At 34.8% G+C, this 27,788-nt stretch overlaps 1 protein-coding gene across 4 annotated transcripts in view; it reads left to right on the plus strand.

Moving 5' to 3' along the window:
• LRRC40 (leucine rich repeat containing 40) overlaps window positions 1–27,788 on the plus strand; it is a 91,390-nt gene that overhangs the window by 30,442 nt on the left and 33,160 nt on the right. The window contains exons 8-15 of one of the 4 annotated variants that reach the window (XM_045835284.1): window positions 2,347–2,434; window positions 2,546–2,591; window positions 11,067–11,175; window positions 13,731–13,838; window positions 14,353–14,463; window positions 16,450–16,527; window positions 18,036–18,221; window positions 20,561–21,992. In XM_045835284.1, the coding sequence (XP_045691240.1) occupies window positions 2,347–2,434; window positions 2,546–2,591; window positions 11,067–11,175; window positions 13,731–13,838; window positions 14,353–14,463; window positions 16,450–16,527; window positions 18,036–18,221; window positions 20,561–20,666 (832 nt within the window). In that variant the 3' untranslated portion in view covers window positions 20,667–21,992. Of the gene's footprint in view, window positions 1–2,346; window positions 2,435–2,545; window positions 2,592–11,066; window positions 11,176–13,730; window positions 13,839–14,352; window positions 14,464–16,449; window positions 16,528–18,035; window positions 18,222–20,560; window positions 21,993–27,788 lie in introns of those variants that run through there. The other 3 variants (XM_045835285.1, XM_045835286.1, XM_045835287.1) reach the window with 3 other exon arrangements.

Below are 27,788 nucleotides of genomic sequence, written 5' to 3' on the forward strand. Positions count from 1 at the left end.
GCAGGTAGCGTATTCAACATGGATCCACTGGGCAAAGGGATGATGATTCTCCTCCGGGAGGGAATTGAACTGTCTGAGATTTCATCATGCTACTCAGTACAGTACACAATTTAAAATTTATGAATTGTTTATTTCTGAAAATTTCTGTTTAATATTTTTACCCAGTTGATTATATATAACTAAAATGGTGGAAAGTGAAACTGAGGATAAGGGGGGACTGCTATAGAGAATCTGAGGCACCAGTGAATCAGAATCTGGAATGATGGGATTGTGGAATTGTTTTGATTTTTGTTTTAAACAGTTCCTAGGAGATTTTTATGCCTCTGGATTTCCAGCAATTGGGAATCACTGTCTTGAAAAATAAAGTCCAGTCTTTTTAGCATAAAATACAGGGGCATCTCACAGTCAGGCTTTATTCTCTCTATATATCATCTTTCTCGCCTACAAGTATGCTGTTTTCAGACTACACCGATCTATAAACATACTGGTTGTTTTGTTCCTCTACCTGAGAATGCCCTTTTCCTGCCTGACTGATGGAATTCCATTTTAATTTTTTGGCTTTGCTACTTCCTTCTCCCCCTTGCTACCCTTGCTAGCACTTTTTTCTTTTTTTATGTATTTTTTCCTTTTTATTGAATTTATTGGGGTGACTTTAATAAAATTATATAGGTTTCAGGTGTAAAATTCTATAATACATCATCTGTAAATTGTATTGTGTATTCACCACCCTCACTACTAATTTCTGTATCTTACTTTCATAGCAACTAGATTAGCATTTGTCTTACTACATAAATATATTTGTTCATATATAATTCAGTCCAATAAAATTCACTAATTTAAGCATACAATTTGATGAGTTTTGACAACTGTATATGTATATAAACATTGTCACAGTCATATAGATAGAACTTCTTTATCTCCCTAAAGTTTCCTCATACCCTTTGTAGTCAATCCTCTTAATACCCCCAACCTCTAGCAATTACTGTTGTGCTTTGTCATGGTAGTTTTGCCTTTTTTTATCACACAGTATATAGTTTTGTGTTTGTCTTCTTTCATGTAGCATAAGGCTTTTGCAATTCATTCACGTAATTGTGTGTATCGGCAGCTCATTTTTATTGCTAAGTGTTAATCCATTATATAGCTGTACTACAATTTATTCATCTCTTCACTGGTTAGTTGATGGACATTTGAATTATTTTCAGTTTATTGGCTATTGTGGATGTTCATGTAAAAGCCTCTGTTTAGACATTGTTTTCATTTTTCCTGGGTAAATATGTAGGAGTGGGATTGCTTAGTTGCATGATAAGTGTATGTTTAACTTTGCAAGACTCTGCTTTCTAGAGTGGCTGTACTATTTTATATGCTCACCAACAACATAAGATAATTCCGCTTTATTATATTTTAGTTAGCTGTGTATGTGTCTTTTTCTTTGTTGAACTGAGAACTCTTTAAGGGCAACAACCTTGATATCCTTACACCAGCGATTTCAACCTTTTTCACCTCATGACATATATAAACTAATTACTCAAATTTTGTGGCACACCAAACAATATGTTTTTTTGCTGATGTGACAAAAAAAGTGGTATAATTTTGATTTATTCACATCAGTGGTTATCGTTGTAATGGCTGTTGTCATTTTTTTAAATTTGTATTGGCTGTTGGTATTTTTTTTACCTGACAATCTAAGGGAAAAGAGGTCAGTGCTCCTGAATGAATAGTCAGGTATTGCATGTTTTAAAAATTCTTGCAGCATACCGATTGAAATTGCTGCCTTATACCAAGCAGTGCCTAGTATATTGTAGATGCTTAATTGTGAGATTGGATACCCAATCTCAACAGGTTATCTTTTCATGTGACAAAGATAAAAATGCCTTTTCTTATTGAATGAAAATATGAATTGCATGATTAAAATTTATTTTTATATTTTGTCTTTTATTTTTTATTTAGGAAGAAATTTGTTTGCTTGAAGGGAAAATCAAATCATTTAGTATCAGTGAGGATGACTATTTTGAATCACTGATTCATTCAAATTTATATATTAAACATTTACTTTTTAGCACTGCATACAATTTAGCAAATGTTTTATTGCTCATACTCTGTTTTAACAATAACAATGTGACAATGGCAAACAAATCTGGTTTCCCTTTTACATATCCAGCATTTACCTCAAAGAAAAATATTGTAGGCCTACATTACTTGGGTATTTTTTGACTTCAAAGGATACCCAACTAATAGTAGGCCTACAATGTTGTTAGTATTATAATGTTGTTACTGATATAATCAACTACTTGGTTGAATTATACATCCCCTTAATATTTTCCCTGAAATCAATTTAATCTTTTGTAGTCTGCCCTACTCATTGGGAAAACTTCACTTGAAATTGCTGGCACTAGAAGGAAATCCTATGAGAACCATTCGAAGAGAAATAATAAATGTAAGCATATTTAGAAACCAGATTCAGTTTTAAGTTTCAAGTTCAAACATTTGCATTGATGTGTAAACCATCAAGGTATGTCTTAGTGAATATGTCTTTCCACCTTTTCAGAAAGGAACCCAAGAAGTCTTAAAATATCTACGAAGCAAGATTAAAGGTACTTTAATTTTCTTTTGTATTTTGAAGGTAATATGAAAGACAATGAAGTGTTAATAGTGCATAAATTTACTATTGAGTATAAATAATTATGGAAAATGGTTACTGGCAGGTGTGGCTCTAATTCTGAATCCATATAGGCCATAAGTATTTTGAAGTTATAAGAACCTTCTTAAATTAACAGTGATAATGTTCTGTCTTTAATCTGTTGATTTGTGTGTTACAGTGTACCAGTTAGAAAATATAACAAAGATTCAATAAGCACAAGTGCTTTAACTTTGAAAAAATGCAAAATTCTACTTTTATGGTCTAATATACAGGTTATATATATACACATATACACATACATATACATATGTACTTATATATGTGGCATAATATAGCTTTATGTATGGTACAATATATTATATATAATATAGATGGGTATATATAATATTAACTGGGAAGTATATTAACATGTATATGAATATATACTCTATTTGATAAGTTCTGACAAAAAATGAAGACATAACAATTTTTTTAAGAATATGTTTATTTAGCATGGATATTTACCAAAGTAAAAAATGATACTATAAATTTAATTTTTAATGCTGCACTAAAATTGTGATAGATACCAATTTTTATTTAATGTCTGTCATTGTAGTATACACTAGAACATCAAGATCGGAGCAAGAACATTAGTCAGTTTTATGAGTATGTTCCTGCAAACACCACCAAGCCACTGTAAAATGTTTTGGCTAAATATAGCAGCTGTTAATTAAGCTCAAAACTCTATTGCTTTTCACAATCTAGCCTAGCACATATGGCCAGTCAGTATATGTTAAATAAATAATTGTATACTTTAGTAATTACCATTTTCTGTCTTGCTGTTTAAGTAAGTTATTAAAATAGTTTTTTAAGACTCTTATTTCCTGCCAGAATGTTTTCTTTCTTCCCCAGGTATGTTTTCTCCTCCAGGAAACTTTATTTATTCTGATATGAATCAAGTCATGTCAGATTAATGAAAAATTTTTTAAGACTTAATTTTTTAAAAAATTCTCACCCAAAGATATGTTTACTGATGAGAGAGAGGGAGAGAGAGGGAGAGAGACTGAGACCGACTGATACGATAGAGAAACATTCATTGGTTGCCTCCAGTACACATCCTCTCTGAGGATCGAACCTGCAATCTCTTGGTGTATGGTGATGCTTCAACTAACTGAGCCACCCAACCAGGGCAAGACTTGTTTTTTTTAAAGGGTATTTTAAGGTTTACAACAAAATTGAGAGAAAGCTACAGAGATTTCCCATATAGCATCTCCCATTATCAGTATCATTAACCAGAATGGTCCTTTTTTTTAATTTTTTAAACTGAAATGAACACATCATAAACACCCCTCTCTTGCCCAAGAGATTCAGAGCAATTTGCTTTAGGAAAAGAGCCCTGGCTTAATCACCTTAAGAATTTTCACCCTAGCATTAATTAGGGAAACTCCAATGGGATACATTTTGTGTACCTCATTGTTTTTGAGTTGCCTAGCAAAAATTTTCCTTCCATGTGTGTTCTGCTCTCCCTCAACTACCTGTAAATTGCCCATTCTCACTGCTGAAATCTAAGACCCTATTGTTGTCTGCTTTTCTTGTTTGTCCAAAATGTCTTATATACCCAGTGTTGCCTTACTGTCTTTGGCATTTCCATGCCTATATGAATTCGCCATGTGCATATATTAAAACTATTATTTTCTTCTGTTAATCTGTCTCTATTAATTTGATAATTGACCCAGCTAGAAAAATTTAGAAGGTGGGGAGAAAATATTCATATTTTTAGCACCATACAGGTATTATGTTGATGATTTTTACATGTATGTTTATGAGAGATAGTGCTTTCTATTTTTTTTTATAATATCCTTTTTAGAGTAATTGTGGCCTCTTAAAATGAGTTAGAAAGTATTGGCTCTACTTCTATCTTATCAAATTGGTATAATTTATTCCTTAAATGTTTGGAGAATTTACCACTGAAACTACCTAGACCTGGTGCTTTCTGTTTTGGAAGGTTATTGATTTTGATTCAATTTTGTTAATAAGGCTTTTGGAGTTTTGTGTGTCTTCTTGTATGAATTAAACAGATTGTGTCTTTCAAGGTATTGGTCTGTTTCATCTAGATGATCAAATTTATGGGCCTGGAGTTCTTATTATTTATTTTTTTATTCTTTTCATGTCTATGAGATCTGTAGTGATGTCCCCTCTTTCACTTCTGATATTAGTAATTAATGTCCTGTCTCTTTCTTAGTTAGCCTGGCTTAGAGGCATATCAATTTTATCGGTCTTTTCAAAGAACCAACATTTTCTCTGTGGATTTCGTGTTTTCAATTTTATCAATTTCTGCTTGAATTCTTTATTCTCTCTTCTTTTAACTTTGGATTTAATTTGCTTCTCTTTTTCTAATTTCCTAAGATGGAAATTTAGATTATTGATTTTAAATCTACCGTATTTTTCAGACTGTAAGACATACTTTCCCCCCAAATTTGGAGGGAAAAGGGGTGTGTCTTATAGTCTGAATGTAGCTTACCTGGCTCACTGTGGGAGCGGGGGCGGTGGAGCAGGGTCACAGGTTATTATATATTTTACATTTTTTAAAAAATATTTTATTGATTATGCTATTACAGTTGTCCCATTCCCCCCCCCTTCACTCCCCTCCACCCTGCACACCACCTCCCACCCACATTCCCCTCCTTTAGTTCATGTCCATGTGTTATACTTATAAGTTCTTTGGCTTCCACATTTCCCATACTATTCTTACTCTCCCCCTGTCTATTTTCTATTTACCATCTATGCTACTTATTCTCTGTACTTTTTCCCCCTCTCTCCCCTTCCCACTCCTCTGTTGCTAACCCTCCATGTGATCTCCTTTTCTGTGGTTCTGTTCCTGTTCTAGTTATTTGCTTAGTTTGTTTTTGTTTTTGTTTTAGGTGTGGTTGTTAATGATTGTGAGTTTGCTGTCATTTTACTGTACATGTTTTTTATCTTCTTTTTCTTAGATAAGTCCCTTTAACATTTCATATAATAAGGGCTTGGTGATGATGAACTCCTTTAACTTGACCTTACCTGAGAAGCACTTTATCTGACCTTCCATTCTAAATGAAAGCTTTGCTGGATAGAGCAATCTTGGATGTAGGTCCTTGCCTTTCATGACTTGGAATATATCTTTCCAGCCCCTTCTTGCCTGTAAGTTCTCTTCTGAGGAATTAACTGACAGTTTGATGCGCACTCCTTTGTAGATAACTCTCTCCTTTTCTCTTGCTGCTTCTAGGATTCTCTCCTTATCTTTAATCTTGGGTAATGTAATGATGATGTGCCTTGGTGTGTTCCTCCTTGGGTCCAGCTTCTTTGGGACTCTCTGAGCTTCCTGGAAGTCTATTTCCCTTGCCATATTGGGGAAGTTCTCCTTTATTATTTGTTCAAATAAGTTTTCCACTTGTTGCTCTTCCTCTTCTTCTTCTGGTACCCCTATAATTTGGATGTTGGAATGTTTAAAGATGTCCTGGAGGTTCTTAAGCCTCTCCTCATTTTTTTTGAATTCTTGTTTCTTCCTTCTTTTCTGATTGAATGTTTCTTCCTTCTGGTCCATTCCATTGATTTGAGTCCCAGTTTCTGTCCCATCACTATTGGTTCCCTGTACATTTCCTTTATTTCACTTAGCGTAGCCTTCATTTTTTCATCTAATTTGCAACCAAATTCAACCAACTCTGTGAGCATCCTGATTACCAGTGTTTTGAACTGTGCATCTGATAGGTTGGCTATCTCTTCGTCACTTAGATGTATTTTTTCTGTAGCTTTGATCTGTTCTTTCGTTTGGGCTATATTTTTTTTGTCTTGACGTGCCTGTTTTATAGTGAGGGACGGGGCCTTAGGTGTTCACCAGGGCAGACCAACCCATGTTGCTGCGTTGTGATGCATATGTGGGGGAGGGGTTCGAGAGGGAACAATGGCTCTTGCTCCACTTTCTGCCAGATTTCAGTCACTTCCCACAAGCAAATTGGGCCCTTCTGGTGCTGATTCCCGTGTGGGTAGGTTTGTGTACATTCTAGGACCCTGTGGGTCTCTCCAACAAACTCTCCTGTGAGGCTGGGAGTTTCTCCCGCTGCTGCCTCAACCCCGACAGGTGTTTCAATCAGTGATTTGAGGCTTTATTTTCCCTTGCTGGGACCCTGGGTTGCACAGTTTGTCTCGCTCCCCATTTTCGCCTGGTTTATCTGTGTGAATGTGAGACTGCCCAGTCCACCAGCCGCCTTGCCTGCCTCGCCCTGCTCCACAATCTGCAGCCTTGCTGGGTCCACCAGCCGCTATTTTGCTGGGAGGCCTCTCTGCCCTGGCTGCCCTACTCCGTCCCTCCTACTGGTCTGGATGAATGTTTCTTCTTTAACTCCTTGGTTGTCGGGCTTCTATACAGTTCAATTTTTTGTCAGTTCTGGTTGTTTTTTGTTTTTAAATTGCTGTTGTCCTTCTTTTGGTTGTGTGAGGAGGCGCAGTATGTGTATCTATGCCTCCATCTTGGCGGGAAGTCATATTTTACCACCTTTTTTGCTTCAAAAATTTTTTTTCCTATTTTCCTTCTCTAAAGCCTAGGTGCATCTTATAGTCCAGTGTGTCTTATAGTCCTAAAAATACGGTATCTTCTTTTCTAGTATATGTGTTCAGTCCTATAAACTGTTTATAAAGTGTTTCTGCCTAAACACTTCTTTCACTTCATCCAACAAATTTCATTAAGTTGTGTGTTAATTTTCATGTAGTTGAGGGTATTTACATTTTCTCTTTAGATTTCTTCTTTGAGGCATGTGCTATTCAGAAATGTGTTGTTGCCATGGCCATGTGGCTCAATTGATTGGAGCATCATCCCATACACCAAAATATTGCAGGTTTGATCCCCAGTCAGGGCACATACATGGGTTATGGGCTCATTCTCTGGTTGGGGCACATATGGGAAGCATATGATCAATGTTTCTTTCTCTCTCTCTTCCTCTAAAAAGCAATAAACATATCTTCAGGTGATGATTAAAAAAGGAGCTGTGTTGTTTAATCTTTTCATATTTTAGAATTTTCCATTTGTTTTGTTACCGATTTTGTTTAATTACATTGTTACCTGAAAGCAGACATTGTATGGTTTCTTTTACATTTGTGTATTTGCTGGTGTAAGTAGCTAGATAAATTAATAAAAGAGAAGGGGGCAAAGCTGGGTGATTAACTAGGTTACAAGCTATGGCAACCCCATTCCCCTGCCAAGAGGATCCTCTCCTGGTGTACTGAAGAAGGACCAGCTTTCCAATCTCCCCAAGTACCACTGGCCATTAGCCTGGATTAAGGAGGGAGAAATAAAAACAATAAAGGGGCAATTACTCTGCTGGATGTGTGCCCGATAGAAGACAAGGTGGTGCGGGGGTGTGAGCACAGGCACAGTATAAAGCAGATGATCCCAGCAAAACTTTGAGATGGCGCAGTAGGAGCTAAGATGGCATCCACAAAGGAGTGGTGTCTAATCTGGGGCAAAGACCAGATGGGTTGGGGGAGGTCTCAGCACATGCTGGGAAAGGTCTAGGAAATGGATTAGTCAGGGGAAGGGCCCAACATAAGTCCTTGAAGGATTGGGAAAGAGATTGGTCAGTCTGAAAGCCTGAGGTAATCAAAGCTTAACAAAAGCTTTTCTTGGTAACACAGGTTTGCTGGTTCCATAGTGCGCTTATGTGCTTGCACCTGCTCTTTCTATAGCAGCCTTGTGGCCCTAGAAGCTCTGTGGGCCCAAGCCTGGGCTTCAAGCAGGGCTCCTAAATGTGAGTCCAACAGCCACATGGACCTTGCACCTCTGCAGGCAGGCCCAAACATGGATCTGGGTTCAGCAGCACAGCTGCAGCCAGAAACAGAAACTAAACTGGATGGGAACAGAGACTGAACTGGACTGAGCTTTGGCATGGACTGAATCAATGGCACAGAATTTCTGGACCCTGGTCCTTATTTGGGGCTTGATGAAGACAAAGCTGGATTTCTTCCACAGTGGGATGTAGCTGAACCACTTGACTGTGGATGAGATACAGACTCTGGGCACCTAGGCAGTCATTTCTTTCTACCCCAGTAAATCTTAACCACTACATCTCATCCTCCCATGCATGGTCACTAAAAAGCTTTTCTTATCACACAGCAAGAACCCCATTTCCACTGGCAGCATATTTATAAACTTCAGTGTGAACATATATTTTCATTTCTTTTGCATTTATATCTTGGAGTAAAATTGCAGAGTCTTACGATAACTTTATTTGAAGAACTGCCAGACTGTTTTACAAAATAGCTGTGCAACTTTTTATTTTCATCAGCTTTGTATGAAGTTTTTTAAAATTGATTTTAGTGAGATAGGAAGAGAGAGAGACAGACCCGTTGATTTGTTGCTCCACTTACTTTGTACATTCATTGGTTGCTTATTATATGTACCCTTGGTGTATCAAGATGAAGTTCCAACCAACTGAGCTACCCAACCAGGGTTTTATGAGGGTTTTGATTCTGACTTACAAATTCTAGGCACCCTACTGGGTGGAACTATTTCACTGTAGATTTATTTAGCATTTCCCTGATGACTAATGATGTCGAACATTGTTTCATGTGCTTTTCAGCCATTTGTACATCTTTGAGAAATGTCTGTTCAGCTCCTTGGCCCAATTTTTAATTAGATTATTTTCTTTTTATTATTGAATTGTAATAGTTCTTTATATAGTCTAGATATAAATCTCTTGTCAGATATATGATTTGCAAATATTTTCTAGCCCTCTATGGGTTGTCTTCATTTTCTTGATGGTGTCCTTTGAAACACCTCAAAGTCGTTTTGAATTTTGATGAAGTCAATTTATGTTTTTTCTATATTTGTTTATGCTTTTGGTTTCATATCTAAAAATCCTTCACAGAATCTTATTTTATTAAGATTCGCTCCTTTGTTTTCTTCTTAGTTTTATAGTTCTGCTCTTACATTTATGTCTTTGATCTAGTTTGAGTTAATTTTTGTATGTGGTGTGAGATACGAGTTGTTTAATTCTTTTCACACTGCTACTCAGTTTTCCTGCACACTTTGTTGAAAAGACTATCCTTTTCTCATTAAATGGTCTTGCCATCCTTGTTGAAAATCAGCTGACCATAAATATTGGGTGTATTTTGGATTCTCAATTTTATTCCATTGATCTCTTTGTCTGTTCTGTGCCAGTACCACACTATCTTGATGACTGATGCTTTGTAGTAAGTTTTGCAGTCAGGAAGTATAATTCCCCCTACTCTGTTCTTTTTCTTAGGCTTAATTTGGCTCTCCTGGGTTTCTTGCAATTCCAATAAGTTGATGAGAATCAACTTAATTTCTACAAAGAAGTCATCTGGGATTCTGCTAGGGAATTTCAGTCTCTGGAGATTAGTGAGAGGCCAATTGTGTATGAATGTGGGAGTATGCACACATGTTAGAATGTGTCTGTTGAAAATAAAGTCTTGCATTTGCTAAAAACATCTTAATTTGTATAAAAATTAAAAACTTTCTGGATTATGCAAATTGCCAGACTGTAAATGCTTGGAGATAATCAGCTTCATTGTGACCTACAGTGAAAAGATAGGCGTATGTGTATCTGTGGTACATTTGTGGGGTACATCCCCACATTTGTGGGAAATAATTTTTTGTTGTTGTTAACATATTTCTTCTAATGGACAATATTACTTGTATTTTGCTTAAGAGGAATGATTCCTTATTGTTTCTTCTGGGACATTTTAATTATCTGTGGGGGGGCTCCGCCCACAGAACTGCCCTGGCTGCTACGGATTAGAATAAGTCTACCAAGGTATGATCTGCTTGAGGAGGAAAGGCTGACCAGTGTCTCGGAGGAGAAAGGTCTTTAGCCTCTCTCTCAATAGGCTTTTATTGAGTTTAGCTTGCATAGGGATGCATATCAAAGAAAGGAGGTATTGTTTACAGATAACATTTCTGGGATCACGGGGGTCCTTTTGAGTCAGACTCTAGTAGACAGGGTGACACCAACTGGCTGTAAAACCTTGGGAAACAAACTTATTGTGTGCTTGGACCCTTAACATTTAAATTGAGGACATTCTAAGCAAAGCAAGTTTCACAGGACTTTATGCATTCTTTCTTAGCAGTGGGGCCTTTTCACCTGTCGTCGGGTTTCAGCTCCTGAAACCAGGCAGATGGTTCCCAACAGTTATTCTTTGAAGGTTCTTTCCTACTTCTCAGTTTCCTTATGAAAGGACTATTAATAGATTTTGAAGCCATATTATAGTAACTTTATGTCTTCTATTAATTTAATATTAAATTCAAACTCAGATATGAGTTATTGGAAATAAAACATATGACTAAAGACATTCTCACCAATAATATCAAGAAATCACATATACTATTTCTAATGTATTTTCATGTTTTTTAAAAATGTACTATACATATTGGTTTTATATAACTTTTTTTTTTTCTCAGATGATGGACCTAGCCAAAGTGACTCTGTTATTGAGACTGCCATGACACTACCAAGTGAGTGCAGGGTCAATGTGCATGCCATCATCACATTAAAAATATTAGACTACAGGTATGTAACTCATTTTTTAAACATAACAGAACATGTTGGAAACTTTTGGAAATAATCCTTCTGAAAAAGGACAGTTGGTGAGGAAGAATTCATCAGAGTGCATTAGTATACTTGCCTTAGAATAATAGCACTTGTAAAAACAATGATGAGATAGAAGTATATGAGAAGTACAATGAACTTTAGTGTCCATTCCTTAGGTGTTTTGTGTTTGTTGTGCTTGAGATAAATTGATAGTTATTAATAGTAAAATTTTTATGATAAACAACATTTTGCTGTTGTAAAAAATAAGAGAGGGACAGTATTGGTTGTTAATAAAATTTTCTGACTCCAGCATCCAGAGAGGATTCTATATTGCTGGTAGTGGGGTCTATATTGGTAAATAAGAAATAAATATAATTTAGTTATAAACACCCCAAGCAACAAAGCTTGAGAGTTTGTATCCTGTTAATATATATATGAATGCAAGTTAAATAATGTGTACATATATTAAATCTGAAGTGATTATAATGTTGGTGTATAAAATGAGACAGAAGCCTAAAAATTATTTTTGTATATTATGGAAGTGTATTCAATTGGGGAAGCAAGATACCTACACAGAGATTGGGAGTGGTTGTCAAGTGTTCTTTCACTATGAAGGCAACAATGATACAAATAACCAATCCTATCAAACTTACTGCAGTGATTAGCTTGGCATTATAATGAAAATACAGGAGAATATAGACTCAAATCATGTAAGTGACCAGATTTGTTCAGTTATCCACACAGCCAGCTTCAGTATCTGGCCTCTTTTCCTTACGTGTCACTAGGAACCACCTGGTCAGTAGTCAGTATACACTCTCCTTTTCAGATTTGTTGTGTTTCATTTACATTGCTCTCACCTCTTGTCTGCCACTCTCGGATGTATATAGAAATCACTACTCTAAGCCAACTTCCTTGTTTGACACTGTAACACTTAAATTTGTGCTTCTCTTTCATAGCATAGCATGGCAACTTCGCATGTTTTATCCTCCACATAATATGCTCATTTATTTAGTAGATATTTTTGGAGCCTATTAGATATCAAATTCTGTGCTAGGTATCATAGTACACTGAATGAGGAGACAGACTATCTTTCTACCCTGAATGGGCACCATTCAATCTCTGTTTTGAGCTAGGCACTGTGCTAAGTACTTGACATATGCTATTGCTTTTAATCTTCCAAATAATCTATAAAGTAATATTGATACAATTTTATTTGTGATAACTATTCTTACTTTTTAAAAGCACACATATCACTAAAGCATAATAAATATAGCAATTAATGATTATATGTTTTAGATTATTTAGTTTTTAAATTTATTGTAATTTGCTTTCCTAAGAGATTTTAATTGGAAAGGAGTATACTATTTAAGATACAAATGAATTCTCAATTTTAAGGCATAAATGCCTTCAACTAAATTTTTAAAAATAGCACGAATCTTCAAAGTGTGATAAGAGTAAATCAGTTTCCCATGACTTGAGCATTGCTGATTGAAAAGATAAAAATGATGCATCTGCACAGCAGAACATGGGTCCCTAAAGCAGAAAAAGTAACAGGCATAATGCGTGTGAAATTTAAGCTGTCTTTTATCCTATCTGTATTACAATGACTTTCTTACCCAGGTCTCCCATATTGCACCAGTAATATTGTTTCCTTGTACATAGTCATTCAGTGGACATTCCATCAAGGATGTTTTTAAGTGGATGATGTTTTAGGAATTAAAAATTGTAAAAAAAGGACATAAGAATAATGGCTAATTATAACCAACAAATTGTTAAAGCAAATGTCAGAGTTTTATACTTTCATTTAAGGTTAAATTTATATTTTACTAAAAATCTTAATGAAAATGTTAGTCTTACTGAAAAGGAAATTTACATTTACAAGAGATCTGGCATAAATAACAATGAATAACTCTTTAGATGATAATTTCCCAGAACTGAGATTCAGGGAAGATAAATGACAAAGCTTGTTAGTGGCAGAACCAGAAATAGTTCCAAGGCTGCTACTACCGACTTTGTCATACTCTAAAGGAGAGAGAAATTGGTTGAGGTTATGAGAACCCTAGTTTAGTATATGTTGAACTTTTAAAAGTAATTCTTATCTTGCAGTTAACTATTTACCTAAAGAAAGTTGACAGATAACCTCTGTTAGAGATTTTTAGGAAAAGGAGCAGAACAGATTTTAAAATTACAGATTTAATTCTACTCTGAGATAGATGAATCCATTTACTATATTACTGTCCATTTACTACATGACTTCTAGACATCTTAGACTATGAAGATATATTTCTCATTTTTATTCCCATTGAGTGTATGAATGCTCAGGAGGTGCAGTGTGTTGTGATGCAGTATGTCTGAACTCTTGACAGCTAACATTTGTGGGCTGGCAGGTTTTTATGGCATTCTTTACAGAACTAAATAATCAACTACCTTCAAAATTTTTATAATTTCTATAAAATCTTTATAATTCTTTAAAAGTGGAAAGTAATACTGTTCTGGACTACTAAGAATGATGCAGATTTTAAATATTTTTTTAGTGATAAACAAACAACTTTGATTCCTGATGAAGTGTTTGATGCAGTAAAAAGCAACATTATAACTTCTGTTAACTTCAGTAAGAATCAGTTATGTGAAATTCCAAAAAGGTAAGAACTGTTCATGATGCCATTTCTATTTAGTGCTTCATTCTAAGTTTTGTTTGTATCTTAGTTAAAAAAATAATTATTTTTCATAGTTTTTAAATGTGAAATTATATGTAAAATTTCTTGCATTAATAATACTTATGTTACAGAATATATTTCAAATAATTTATTTTATGAATTCAAGTCATTAACAGAATACAGTAAAAAATGCATAGCTTTGATCTTTGTTGTTTGTTCATAATTGGCTTAAATATAAAGTAAATGGATTCTTAAACTTCAACATACATTTAAGGAAATGTAGAAATTTTGGGACAGATTAATATTAAGGCTGTTTTTAGAAATCTATTTTTATCAGTTATACATCCAAACTGATTGAAATTTTTGTGAGAAACGTGAAAGTTACAGAAAATATAATTAGCAGATATGTAATGTAGGGTTCTTTCCACCCTCTATGGTCTGCTTATAGTTTTGAGGTTCTAAATTCAAGTGCTAACATTTTAGATTACTTTTGTTTCAGGATTTTGGAACTGAAGGACATGGCTTCTGATGTCAATCTCAGTTTTAATAAGCTTTCCTTTATATCCTTGGAATTATGTATGCTTCAAAAATTGACTTTTTTAGATCTCAGGTATGTATTGATACTATTGCTTCATTTTTTTCATTATAACTTGTCTTTGAGTTTGCCTAACTTTTGCTCTTCCCCTTATATTTTTCTAAGTAAGTATGGAAATTGGTGTTTAGTTTAGTAAAAATATATAGGATAACTTTAAAATTAAGCATTTAGGGTGTATTTTAATCAGATCTATCATTTACAGACAAATTACAAGTTAAGTGATATGACAAAATTATTTAAAATACTAGAATATACTAACACATTCTTTGATAGATTCATGCTTGTGTAGAATTACAAATAACACAAGGAAAGTGTTTGCTTCACATTCTTCTTTTTCTGAAAGCAAATAGTTTAAAGCTGTCAACTCTATGCTGGCATAGCAGCTAGCTGGCATGGCTTCTCTTAAGAAACTATTTGATTCCAAAATATTATATTAAATATGCATGGCCAGAAATAAAGAAGTGGAACACTATGAGTGGCAACAAAAACAAAAGAAACTACTTAAGGTTCTGTAGATGTAATAGGAAGTTGAAAAATGTTCAAAGTTAATGTGATAGCATCAGAAGCATCACATCTCATGGTTTTACATGTCTCAGGGTTAGATAGTCATTTGTTTGCATGGGCTGTAAAACTTTATCCTAAACTATATGTCTACTGCCTAGGCTTCCTACTGCTCATGTATTGTTACTAGGTGTGTTTTTTAGTTTATTTATAGTTCCTCTAGTTCTGCTCAAACAGTAGTCAAATAACAATATGCTAAGTTATGTCTGTTTTATTTTGCCTGTAGAAACAAAATTTTTTATTTATGGGATTAAAGCAAATCTACTTTACTGTGCTCCTACTAAATGTAGACTTACTTCTGTTTTGGGGGGTGGCAATTGCACTGGCAAAACAGTACAAAACCACATTTTAGTTTGGTATTAACAGCAGAGAGATGAGGTCATGTCCCCATTTGTTGCTGTCTTTATTTCTTTTCGTCCCCTTCTTCAGTGGTGTGTGTGCATGTGTGTATGCCTTCATCTGCAACCATATCGGGAAGTTTCCACTTAAGTGACTAAAATATGCTTGTATGTCTGATACTGGTATTTATAAGACTTTCTTGAAAAGTATAGAAACCAGCAATAGGTTATTCCATACAACTTAATAAAGGCAGTGACTGGAGAGAAAAGTGCAGAAAAAAGAAAACAGAACACAGGCTGAGCTGTAGAAAATACAGCTCTTAAATATTAGGCTTGGCTCCTGAATGTAAAGAAATAGGTTAGAGAAAATTATTCAATTATAATATGTAGCCATCTAGTTGGATATAATTTTCTCATAGATACTTTCTATTATAGGTGGTATACAGCCTCTGGAATCCCACCATTTTGTTAACCTTTCTCCCAACATCCTCCCTGATCCTTCACCAGTAAATGAGATTCTGTTTATTACCATGGTTCACCATACAATCTTAAAAAAAAGAAAAAAAAAGCACTGTGCAAATTGAACTTCTAAACTTAAAGTAGAAATGGACTTGCGTAATAGAAAGTTACACATTTCTAAACACATAGTATCTCTTTTCTGTCCTGTTTTATTTTTTCATATAATATTTCAATTTTTTGGAGTAGAATTTCATGTCTGCATGCAAGATATATATGTATTAACACCTGTGAAATATCTGTGGTATCAAATAATGTAGTATTTCCAGGCACGATCTAAAGGGTCCTGACCATGAGAAATATTGCTGAGTTTAATTTGAAAGACATAAGGGATTAATTTACAGTGTTTATTCTACTGTTAAAGAGGTCATTGCATTGTTGATTGGTTGTGTATTGGTATTAGGATTTGGTACACTAACCAAATTCTTGAGGCAGCTGACTGATTTAGCATTCTTAGGACTCAGCCTTAATGAAATCAGATCAAAGATTGACAGAGCTACAGAATTTTTGTCTGATCAATACTTAAATTATAAATTAAAGCTGAACAAAACTTTTTTGTAAAATCATCTTTTTCTTTCCAATTTAGAAACAATTTTTTAAATTCTTTGCCTGAAGAAATGCAATCGTTGATAAGACTACAAACAATCAATCTTTCCTTTAATAGGTAAGAGAACAGGCAGATCTGTGACTATTATTCCTTTAAAATTTGTAGGTCTAACTAGAGTATACAACTAAAAGAGCCAAACAAAAAAGCCGTATAGTTTTACTTTCTTTAAATATCTTGGTTTATTCTCACTTAGTTCTGCTTAGAATTGAAAGTGATGTTGCTTGCTTGGAGTTTTCACAACTGACATATAATAGCTTTTTGTTCTTTTTAGTCATTTTAATAATTATAGTTGCTGCAATCGAAGCATAATGCACAGAAGTGTTCCCGAAATTACTTGAAGGTAAAGGAGATAGCATTATAACCAAGACTGAGGAAAAATAGGCAGATATTTGCCAGACCACAGGGATAAGTCTCATCTCAGGTAGAGCAACTAGTGTATACTAAGGCACAACCATGTGAGAACATGCTGTGTTTGGGACCTTTCGAGGAGTTTAATATGGCACAAGTGTATAAATTTCATGCTGTTACTATAATACCCTCTAGACAAATGAAGAAGCTAAGGCATAGTGATGTTAAAATGCTGCCTATTTAAATTTTTGTTCTGTGTGCTCCATTATCTTTGCTTTCTTGTGTGTAGGTTATATTGTTGTTCTCATAATTTAAAAATAGATGCACTTCTCAGATCTCTCCTAATTTTTACTTGTGAATTGAACTGCCATTTCTCTATTGAACTATCATTTCTTTATTGAATTATCTGTTGAGTTGTCAATTGCATTATCAGGTAATATCTTTGGGGAAGTGGCAAAAGTTAACCTTAACTTCTATATTAACAGTTGAGCCACTTCTTTTTAAATTACCTTGTTTGTGGGTTGGTGAGAAAGAAGAGAAGGGACTAATTGGAGGAGGCAGTTTGGTCCAGCTGTACTCCTGGTTATTGACTCCCCTGTCCCTCTGGAACTACGGAGCTGTCTTCAGTTTAGCTTTTACTGTTGCACCAAGAGGTCCTCAGGGATTTGTGTTAATTGCTCTAAGAACCATTGGCTTTCTTACCTCCCTTGGGACATCTTCAGGGTTGCTTTGGATGGGGAAGCTGGTAGCCTGTGCTAGTTTATCATCTTTTTCAAGAACCAAAAATGCACTTGTTTTTGAGACTTCATTCAAAGCAAATAGGAATCTTGAATTTTTACTTAAGTTTAGCAGTGATTCTCTTTCATAAGAAATGTAAGTGAACTCTGGAAGAATACCTACATGGAGACATTCTATACAGGATCTCAGGAAGATTTACTTGTCTTTTGAATGTGAAAAGGAAAACATTGTAGAATTTACTTTAAATTTTTGATTTTATACAATAAACAGGAACTGTTACAAATCTATCCACCTAATGTATATTTCAGGGTTTCCAAAATTAGTTCATATTATTTATTTTCTGGCAAATTTGAATGTAAGACTTAAACCAAGTTATCTAAAATAACTTACACTAAAGAAAGTTTTATCTCAAAATAGCAAAATTAAGGTCATCTATTTGAATGAATGATTTTGCCTCTGATTCCAATATATTTATGTAGGTTCAAAATACTACCTGAAGTTCTGTATCACATTCCCACACTTGAAACAATTTTGATTAGTAATAATCAGGTTGGATCTGTGGATCCTGAAAAGTTGAAGACAATGGGAAATCTGATCACATTGGACCTTCAAAATAATGACCTCCTACAAATTCCACCAGAGCTTGGTAATTGTGTGAACTTAAGGTAACTACACCATTGTAGTACTAAGTTTTCCCATTTATTTGATTTTTTGAAGTGCCATTTTTGTTGTTTTGTTTTTCTGTTGAGATACTCTAGCAGGAAAGTTGAAGTAAAAAATGTAATGTTCTGTTAAAAATAATAGATAACAAACCCAAAATACACATTCTGTTTTACAAATTTTACCAAATTTATTTTTTTAGCTTTGTTTATCTCATACATATATGTAAATAAAATAACTGATTATTTTTAGTGATACTTTTCTCATCACTGTGTAATCTGAAATTGCTGTGTAAAAATGTCAGGGGAATATATTCAGCTGTGCATTTAGGGTTTTTCAAAATTTGATTACACATTATCAGCATTTGTTTCAAGTGGGCTTCGTGGTCCTGCTCTCTGTTTGCTGTTACCACAGCCTCAGATGCCTTTACCTTGCTTTTATCAATAATTAACCCAAATATCACATTTGAAAACCTTCCTTATTCTCTAGTTAGTCACTCCTCTAATTTCCCATCCTCTCTGTTTAGATTCATTTTTGCCATTTCTTTGTCTCCCTTTAAAGAAAGTTATCCCAGTGCCTAGAGCATAAATGCTTGTTAAGTGACTATAAGGGGAGTCTGAGATGTTAACAAGAAAGGCAAGCAGGATGTGTGGGAAGTAATTTCATTATTGAAAACTGCAGGTGATGGTCTGGCATATTTTACTTTACTAGGGCAGGACTGGCATCTGCTCTGGTAGCTCTTATTAGTGAATCGTAGGAGGCAATTGCAGTTAATTTTCATTATTGGCAGCAGTTTTATTCTATCAAATCTCTGTAAACATCAAATGAATGAAGACTGAATCATTACTCCTAGATGCAAGGGTTAGGTTCTTTCAGGCCTCTGGTCACAGCATTTTCAACCAATTAATACATAACCTTTTATTTTTTAATGTGTATTTTTGTGCTAAGACAACTTCTTAAATATCATTGATTCATCAACATTGAACTATGGCCAAATAGCACTAGAATTCATGCCTGAATGAAACTTGTCTAATATGTATTTTCTCTAAAGGCCCATGACAGCCTTCTCATTTAAGAAAACTAGAGAGCACTTCAGCACTACACTTGTAGACCATTTCAAACTGTGAAATTACCAACAAGTGCAAAAATACAAAAATGACACACTAAGTAGACTGGGGATAGGACCCTTGTTTATAGTGTGGGAGCTGAATGAAACAAGAAGGCACCTGTTCGACCTCAGTGGCGAATGTGCCTATCCAGTCACTCAGGGTTTTTGCTGCTCTATGTGTGTCAAAGAATAACCTTGAAAGTGCCAGCTGCCTTGATTTTGGGGTTACAAACAAGTTTTAGTGAGTAGGCAAATCTGCAAATGTAGAGTCTGAATAATGAGGATTGACTGTAATTAACTTCTATAAATTAAGAAAAATTAATCTTTAAAGGAATTCCCAAGGCTCATGGAAGTATTTGAAGGTATAATTTAGATATGCTATATATTATATGGTATGAATCCTTTGACTTTGGTGTACATAAACACTTAAGTTATTGAAAATTAATACAAAAGTTTATCATAATTTAAGGCGTTTCTTAATTATTAAATGAACAAATTAACAGGCCCTTGAATTTTAAATTGAACTTCATTTCAGAACAAGTAAATAGGTTTTTATATGTGTATCTGGTCAAGGGTAGGAGGGGGCAGACATGCGTCAGTGTTTCCCAGGGTGGAGGGGGACATACTGATCACAGTTTACCCCTTAGGGGAGTGCTTGCTGGTGTGCTCATTCCACACCTGTGGAAATACAGGGTGGGGCAAAAGCAGGCTTGCAGTTCGTATAGAAAATAATATAATAATTAGTAAATAATAATAAAAATAAACTGTTCTGGGCACTCACAACTGTAAACCTATTTTTGCCCCAACTTGTATAAATCCACCATTTAGTATATGGTTATTATGAGACTGAGAAAAAGATGGGTTAAATTATGGTTCACATCACAGCTCTTCCCTTTAATAGCAGCTGTGTGACCTTGGACAAGTCTCTCTTACCTCTCTGAACTTCTATTTCCTTATCTTTAAAGTAGGAATATTAATGGTACCTACATTATAGGGTTAAAATAACTGAGTCAGTGAACTTAAATTACTTAGCATAGTACCTTTCACATGATAAGTATTGTTAATGCTGTTTTGGTTATTATTGCAATTCTAATTATAACTGTTGAAGTGCCTAGATTTGAAATGGGCAAATGGAAAAAAATACACAAGTCTTATTTATAAGATGATAAGTGAAGTTAGAAGAAAAGCCTCCCTAATGGAAAAGGTTAAAATTCTTAATTTCTCTGTTTTGTTTAGAACATTACTACTAGATGGGAATCCTTTCCGTGTTCCTCGAGCAGCCATATTAATGAAAGGAACAGCTGCTATTCTGGAATATTTGAGAGGCCGAATTCCTACTTAAATTGGAGTTGTTTTATAATTCTGGTCATGTTAATTCTTAGAATTCTTACATTGATAATTAACGTTTTCTGAGGTGTTGTGTACATTTGTAATGGTGATACATGTGTAGTGTACATGCGTATGGTCTGAATGTTTTGCACAAGATTTATCCTACTCATTTTCATTCCCTTGCAACATAGAAGACAGTTTTTTTAAACTGAATTTTAATTTAATGTAGTGTAATACTTTTATGACAAAGCATTTTTGTAGAAGTGGTCCCCCCCCTTTTCTGTTTCTGTTAACATAATGTGACCATTCACTTGAGTATGACCACCCAATTTTGATTTTTTTTTTATATAAAATTGACTTGAATTTGTTCTTTGCCTTTTAAAAAAATCAGACTTTTCAGTTACTGATGATAGGACTTTTGTGATATAGTTGGGTTCAGCATAAGTTTAAAATTAACATCACAGTATTGTTCTTGTTTTAATCTAGTTAAAATACTTCTAGCCTTTACCCCATGTTTTATGAAATCATTTTGTCATGGTTTCTCAGGTCACAGAAATGCTACACAAGATATAGTTATTAGTGGAGAAAATAATAAAAGGGTTGTTATAATTACTCTCACAATTTTGAATTTAAAACTTGAGAAGGTTTTTTAAATGATGTCTTTGTATTAAGTTTACATGCAATAATCTGGTCCTTCTAGATTCAAGAAGTTTAAAGAGACTGGATGTGCATATTTTTCCCTCAGTGTTATCAGTGTAAAAATATTTTTTGTTCTTTTTATTAAAAAGTACTGAAGACCTGATTTTATTAATTCTATAGATATTAGCAACAGAGCATAACTAGTAATGTATACTACATAGAAATCTTGAAATGTACTTTGTTTAAATACTTACTGAGCAGGTATTTGTATATATAATCTTGTCTGTGGTGTATTGTAATCCACCCTTGTGCCATTTTTTTTTTTTAAATTCCAGGGCCTTAATTTTAAAGTTTGCTTGTAATGTTCATAAAACTAAACTTGTAGTCATGTGATAATTTTATAAAAGGGAAGTTGTTACAGGTGAATTTCATTGAATAAATATCAAATATAAACATTTTTATTTACACCAGAAACATGAGAAGTAGGCTAGGCTGATCAGTCGTTATAAAACTTACCATGTGATTCAATTAAGTAGCCAGTGAATAGAATGTATATTAACTCACAGAGATAGATGGGTGGATGGATAGATAGATAGATAGATAACTTTTGGATGATTGAGGCATGCTCATATTATAAAAAAAATCATTACTAATAAAGATAAATAGTACATGTTCATAGTAAAAGTTACATTTGCAAATATTACAATGTCTGTGTTTTTCTTTAAAACAAACATGCTGTTTTCTTATTACAATTCTGGTTGACTAAGAAAAATCTTGCTTTGACATTAAACAAGACACTGTACAATAAGGTGACATTTTATTATTTATACAATAAAGAGACTTTTATGTTATTCAAAACACTTGTTTTAAATACTGAAAAAGTTGAGTACACCAAAGCCGAAAATGGCTTTGCTATATACTGCACAGCATTATTTTAGTCCCTGTGTTTTGTACCTGTACAGAAAGCATCTTCAAAATGCATTCTAATCACATCGTACACCTTTATAGATTAGTGTCAATACATAAAACAAAACTGGAGGATACAGCTAGCATTTGCAAATTAACTATTTCACTGATTCAGTAAGTTTAAAATAGAAATTCAGAGGACTTCTTTGCACATAAAATGAAGCAGCTTTCAAGGTCATTATGGTCTCATACTGCAAAAAAATCCATTAAGTACATTCACAATCTATGTTAATAAAGTAGTAAATATGTCTCCATTCAGTTTTATTTACATTAGTATGTAGTTCAACTAAAAAGTACTGTTAATTGTGATACAGTAGTTTTAACACATACAAAAATGACAATTTTTATATATAATTTAAGCCCCAAATCACAATTATCTCAAAATATTAATTACAATACAGCCATTTCAGTTAAACATCATGTGATTTAATTTTTATATAAAATGGTAAAATTTTTTATTAAAGTAAGCAATTAGTTTTGAATTGTCAAGAGTTCACCTGTGTAGAAAACCTTAAATATTAAGAGGTGTTTCCTGCCCCCTCCCACTCGAATTTGTATATGGCCACCTAGGCTAGCAAAGAGACAGAAAAGGCCCCAATTTATAAAGATTAAGCCTCTTTTGCTATACTGCTGTGGCTTGTTTCTTCCATAAAAGCTTTACAAGGGGAGTGTTAATAAACTATGCAGTGAAATACATGCATTAGTGTACAATATGTCTATGTAAAATGTCAGCATTTACTAGTGCACAGTAAAATGTCCACAAAGACTGAAAAAGAAGTAATAAATAAAGAAGCACTTATAAAGATCTATCAGTTGCAAATTGTAAACTTGAAAACTACTTGATAATATAATGGAATTTCTTTATAAACAAATCCTAATTCAAGTTCTTTCTCTGGCTAAAGGAGCTGTGGTCACTTGGCCTTAAGATGTCACTGTTGTGCTGCACATATGGTAGTGAAGTCTGCTGTCTAAAAAGGATGTGTGTAGAGATTCCTCATTTTGCTAAGATATTGGCCTGTTACATTGCTGTGTAGGACTTTTTAAACTTACAGAAGAGAAATATTTCACTACCCAAATTATATGACCTCAAATGAAAATGTGTATGTACATGGTCTTCGCATTTAGAAAAATATTACAGAAATATGTGGGATTAGGACTTATTTATATTAGTAATAAAAGGATTATGTTCCAAAATAACTGAGGTCAAAAGTAATCAATCATCAAGTAGTTTAGGAAAGAAAGAGTATTTTGTGTGGCTACTAAAACCATAAAACCCTTTTATTTATAATTCTTTACAAACCAATTAAACAATCTTTGTTTAGAATTGCTGCTGTTAATTTAACATTTCTTCTCTGAACAGAAAGCGACCATAGCTCATCTTATGGTTTACTTATCTACATCTGGGTGTGTGTGTGGGGGGGTGCCCTTTAGTGGCTATAAAATGGGGAAAATGAAATTACAATACTTGCAAATCTTACTTTTGCAAGGTTATTTGAGATGGCCTTTGACATTTGCGATAGAATTCAATAGATTTACCTCTGATACTCAACTAGGAAAAAATTTCTCCTTTATATGAAGACAATGTCATTGTAAGCTTCCTTTAGTCCCTCTATACACTGAGTACAAAGAGAAACTTGGTTGGCTCTTGAGACAAAGATTTCAGGTTTATCTATCAATTATGTTTTCATTCCAAACAGAAAATAGTAAGGCTTGCATTTTCGAGGAGAAAAAGTGTAGTTGAGGATGTTGAAGGGAAATGCCTAAACATCGTACAGCAGTATTGAAACATTTATTACATTCCATTGACAACATTCGTCATCAACGCTAAAACCAAAAATCCTAGAGTAAAAAAACTTAGCATACAACATTCCTTACTGCCCTGAACAGATGTCTTTTACACATTCAAGACCAATAAGGCTTCTCTGAGTGGAAAGACTCAAAATATTAAAAATAAATTTCAGCACCACACTGAAAATAAATGATCATTCTAACAAATATGAGAACAGCTTTATGTTCTATCTGCCTGAGAGTTTCATCTTGGTTTTCCTATAGACTTTCCAAAAAAAAGCATAAGATTTCCTAAGTAGATGTTCTTTAGCAGAGTGCTGGGGAAGAGGGATGGAGAGATGCAAAGAAATATAATGTGATTTCTTTTGTCCATCAAATGCTTTTCTTCATTTAGCTATTATAAAGATCAGTTGACCTGCATACCTGGGCATTATTTAACCTCATTACCTGTGCAAAATAAGTGCACAAAGGGAAACACCTGTGTATGCACGTCTCTACAGAGACACAAAACCTGAGTCACAATAAAAAGTTTTTAATATAAGAAAACTTTTCTTGATGTAGGAAAATAACCTTTCAAGGGCCAAAAGTATCTTTGTACAATATAATTAGCTAACTAAAACTTCAATGTGCTTAAGTATCACATATTTTATAAGACACCCCCAAACGGAGTAATTTACGTTTGATAATTTTCTTAACTATAACTGAGATACCCACATTTTATGTCTAACATCTATTTTCATTCCCCTGAATTCATTAACCTTTCCAGAAAATAAAAGCACATTCAAATATGAGGACTGTTTACTTTCTGATGAACAGTTCTTAATTTTTCTGAGTATTGAGGACATAGGAGACTTGGGGTTGCTAGGCATTTAACTTAATGCCAGGCCACAAAATTCATAAGGAAATCATTACTTGGAAAAACGTGTTAGAGAGTTGGGCCAAAGTCTGCACGAAGCTGTGCTCTCATTTGCAGGCTCCCTTTCTTCAGACAGTTCTCTCAAAAACTCCTTCTTCTCTATGCACAATTTCCTCAGTTTTCAATGGGTTTCTTGCCTTTTCCATAGTTGGACCCTGAATTCTCCCAAATGAGTGAATCTTCCTTGCTCCCACCCAACCACCAGTTGCAATGTCCTCTTCTCTACATTTTTAAAAAAAGTTTTCCTCATCTTCAGGAGCTCAGTTCTCTGTGATGACTCCTTGGCTTTCCCTTCTGTGCCACATAACTATTCATTGGGAGAAAATCTGTTTAAATGTCCCCACTGTCTGTAAGGCTCAATCCAGGACATGCATATGCCCTAGGCTGTATTACATCTAAGATGCTGTGTGAGACTATTTTATAGAGAAATTAATGTAAATTGCTGCTCCATGCTGCCCCCAGCGGGCCATTGTCAGAGGGGGCATTGGATTGAATATGCATTCATGTCAGTGAAGTTACTGATACCTACAAGAGGAATCCTAAACCAAAAGAGTCAGTCCTTCTGCAGGTGGATAGGGAGGTCCTTTGAATAGTTGTATCAATAGGTGAAGGGATTCTGGATAGTATCCTTGAAAGCTGTCTTTTGGGTTAGGGTGGCTAGTTTGGGGATGGTGGGTAAATGCAGTGGTAGGGAAAGAGATGAAAGATATTAGCTAATGAATTAGTCTCTTCCTGCCCTTTTATAATGATGCTTGCTTGAGGATCACTAAAAGGATTTTGTAACGTGCAGAAGGCTAAAAGCAGAGTCACACTTGCTCTGCCAACAGGCTTGTTACCATGGGAACTAATGCAGAAAAATGAAAATATGACAAGAAGCTGAGGATTAAATGTGGAGAAAATTGATAGGGAGTTGGTTTCTACATGATAATTTGAACATTGGTGATTTAAAGAAACAGGATGTTTTTCCTGTGGCCAGACTGATGAAAATTGGTAAAACGACTTGCTGGTAGCTGGTCCTGGAGGCTGAGATTTGGGGAAGGAATACGGGGAGAAAGCAGTAAGTGTGCTCTAGTTTGGACAAGGGGAACCCTGTAAAATTCAGTTCCACTTCCTGCTGAGGTTGAACTCCAGCTGAAACAGTAAATTAACCATCTGGTCAGAAGGGGCTCGTTGAGAGACACATCCATCTTAGGGTGATAACTAAAGGCAGCCTGCTGTAACAATCCTCGCCCTGCCAATGCCAGTGTGCACTACTTGAAGAAAGTATTGCACATCTAATATATTATTGCTTGAAGCATCTTCCTAAGTACTAAAAATAAAAAAAAAATACCCACTACAACTCCCCCAACAAGGCAGCTATTGTAGGTAACCCAGAATTTAGTTTTTCATTAAAGAAATAATCCACTTCAGCTGATCTAAGTCCTCCCTGTGTGCCCCCCTCTATCATTCTGGAGTTGATAAACTGATCAAACCAGACTCTAGGAATCCGGGTCAATCTGTAACAAGGACTTGAAATTTCAGCCCTGAGAAAGGCAGACCTACACACTGTACATTCAGAGGCTCCAGGGAAATCACACCTGTCCTGTCCCCCAAGCTTCCCCAAAAGCTGTTTTCTGAGATCCTATGATCAGTGCCTCATATCTGTGACTTCAGCCTTTGGTCCACATTGAAATGCAGTTGCCCTGAGGAGATGAGGGAAGGTCACACTATAGATAACCTGATTTGACCCCTCCTAGAGAGCCAATTTTCAAGTAGCAGTGACCCCCTTCACTTGACCCCCCCCCCCCCCACACACACACAAATTAAACACTAGATACACTACCACCCAGGAAGCAGGAGACAAGCCCTTACTGGAGAGTTGTCTTTAGGATACATTTAGCTACAAACAGTCTGAATAAAAATATGCTCTTTGTGCAGCGTTAAGTACACTGAACACAGATTTCAGCACAGATGCTTGTTGCTTGCTCACTAATGACATGCTGTTCTATTTGTTAGAGCTACTTACTGAATCCTTTGACAATCTCAACAATGAGTTCTTCATATACAAAAACCCCAGTAATTTCTGTTTTCCCAAGAGAGTTTACAGAGTTATAAAGCCTGACTTTTCTCCCACTTACAGAGTTTGGAGGCAAACTTGATAATAAACAGATTTGAGTACAGCAATGTTGCTTTTCTAAGCAATGTTGCTTATTTCTTCATCAATATTCCAGTGAATTTTAGAATCTGAGATTTCTATGCTTGTTTTTTGCCGGGAGGAAGCATTAGAGTAACCTGACTCGGGACGGACCTTTAAAGTGACAGGAAGCACAGCTTTCCACTCACAGGCTAGCAGATCTCTCTCTGAGACAGGCAAATAAAATACAACAGGGTCTTCACAAACAGCTATGCCTTTGGATTTGACATCTGATAGGTAAGAGACTGCTGCTTTTCATTTTGGATATGGTCTCTAAAATCAAGTAGTAGATGCTTGAGGAATACTCCCTGGTCCGCATTAAACTAAAGATTTCTATGGCTGTACTGATTCTCTTACAGGTAAATCATTCCCTGGATACACATGAGCTCCCCCAGGCTGAAAGGCCACCTGACACTACATATTGAATAGTTTTACTATATCTGTTCGTTCTTCAGATAAGATTTAATAAACTATTAAAATAAATCTCAAAATTTATTGAGAATTTAAATTTGACTTCCTCAAAATTTTTAAACAATTTGATTTCTTCTCTCCCTTTTCTTTGAGGTCGTATAAGTGAGTCCCTGCCCTGTGTTCCTTAAAGAGTTACAGACTTTTACATAACTTTTTCATAGTTTGCTCTAGTTCGTCCTACA

Source organism: Phyllostomus hastatus, unplaced genomic scaffold (assembly GCF_019186645.2).
Source record: "Phyllostomus hastatus isolate PE091 unplaced genomic scaffold, TTU_PhHast_1.1 phas_contig_209, whole genome shotgun sequence".
Taxonomy (NCBI): domain Eukaryota; kingdom Metazoa; phylum Chordata; class Mammalia; order Chiroptera; family Phyllostomidae; genus Phyllostomus; species Phyllostomus hastatus.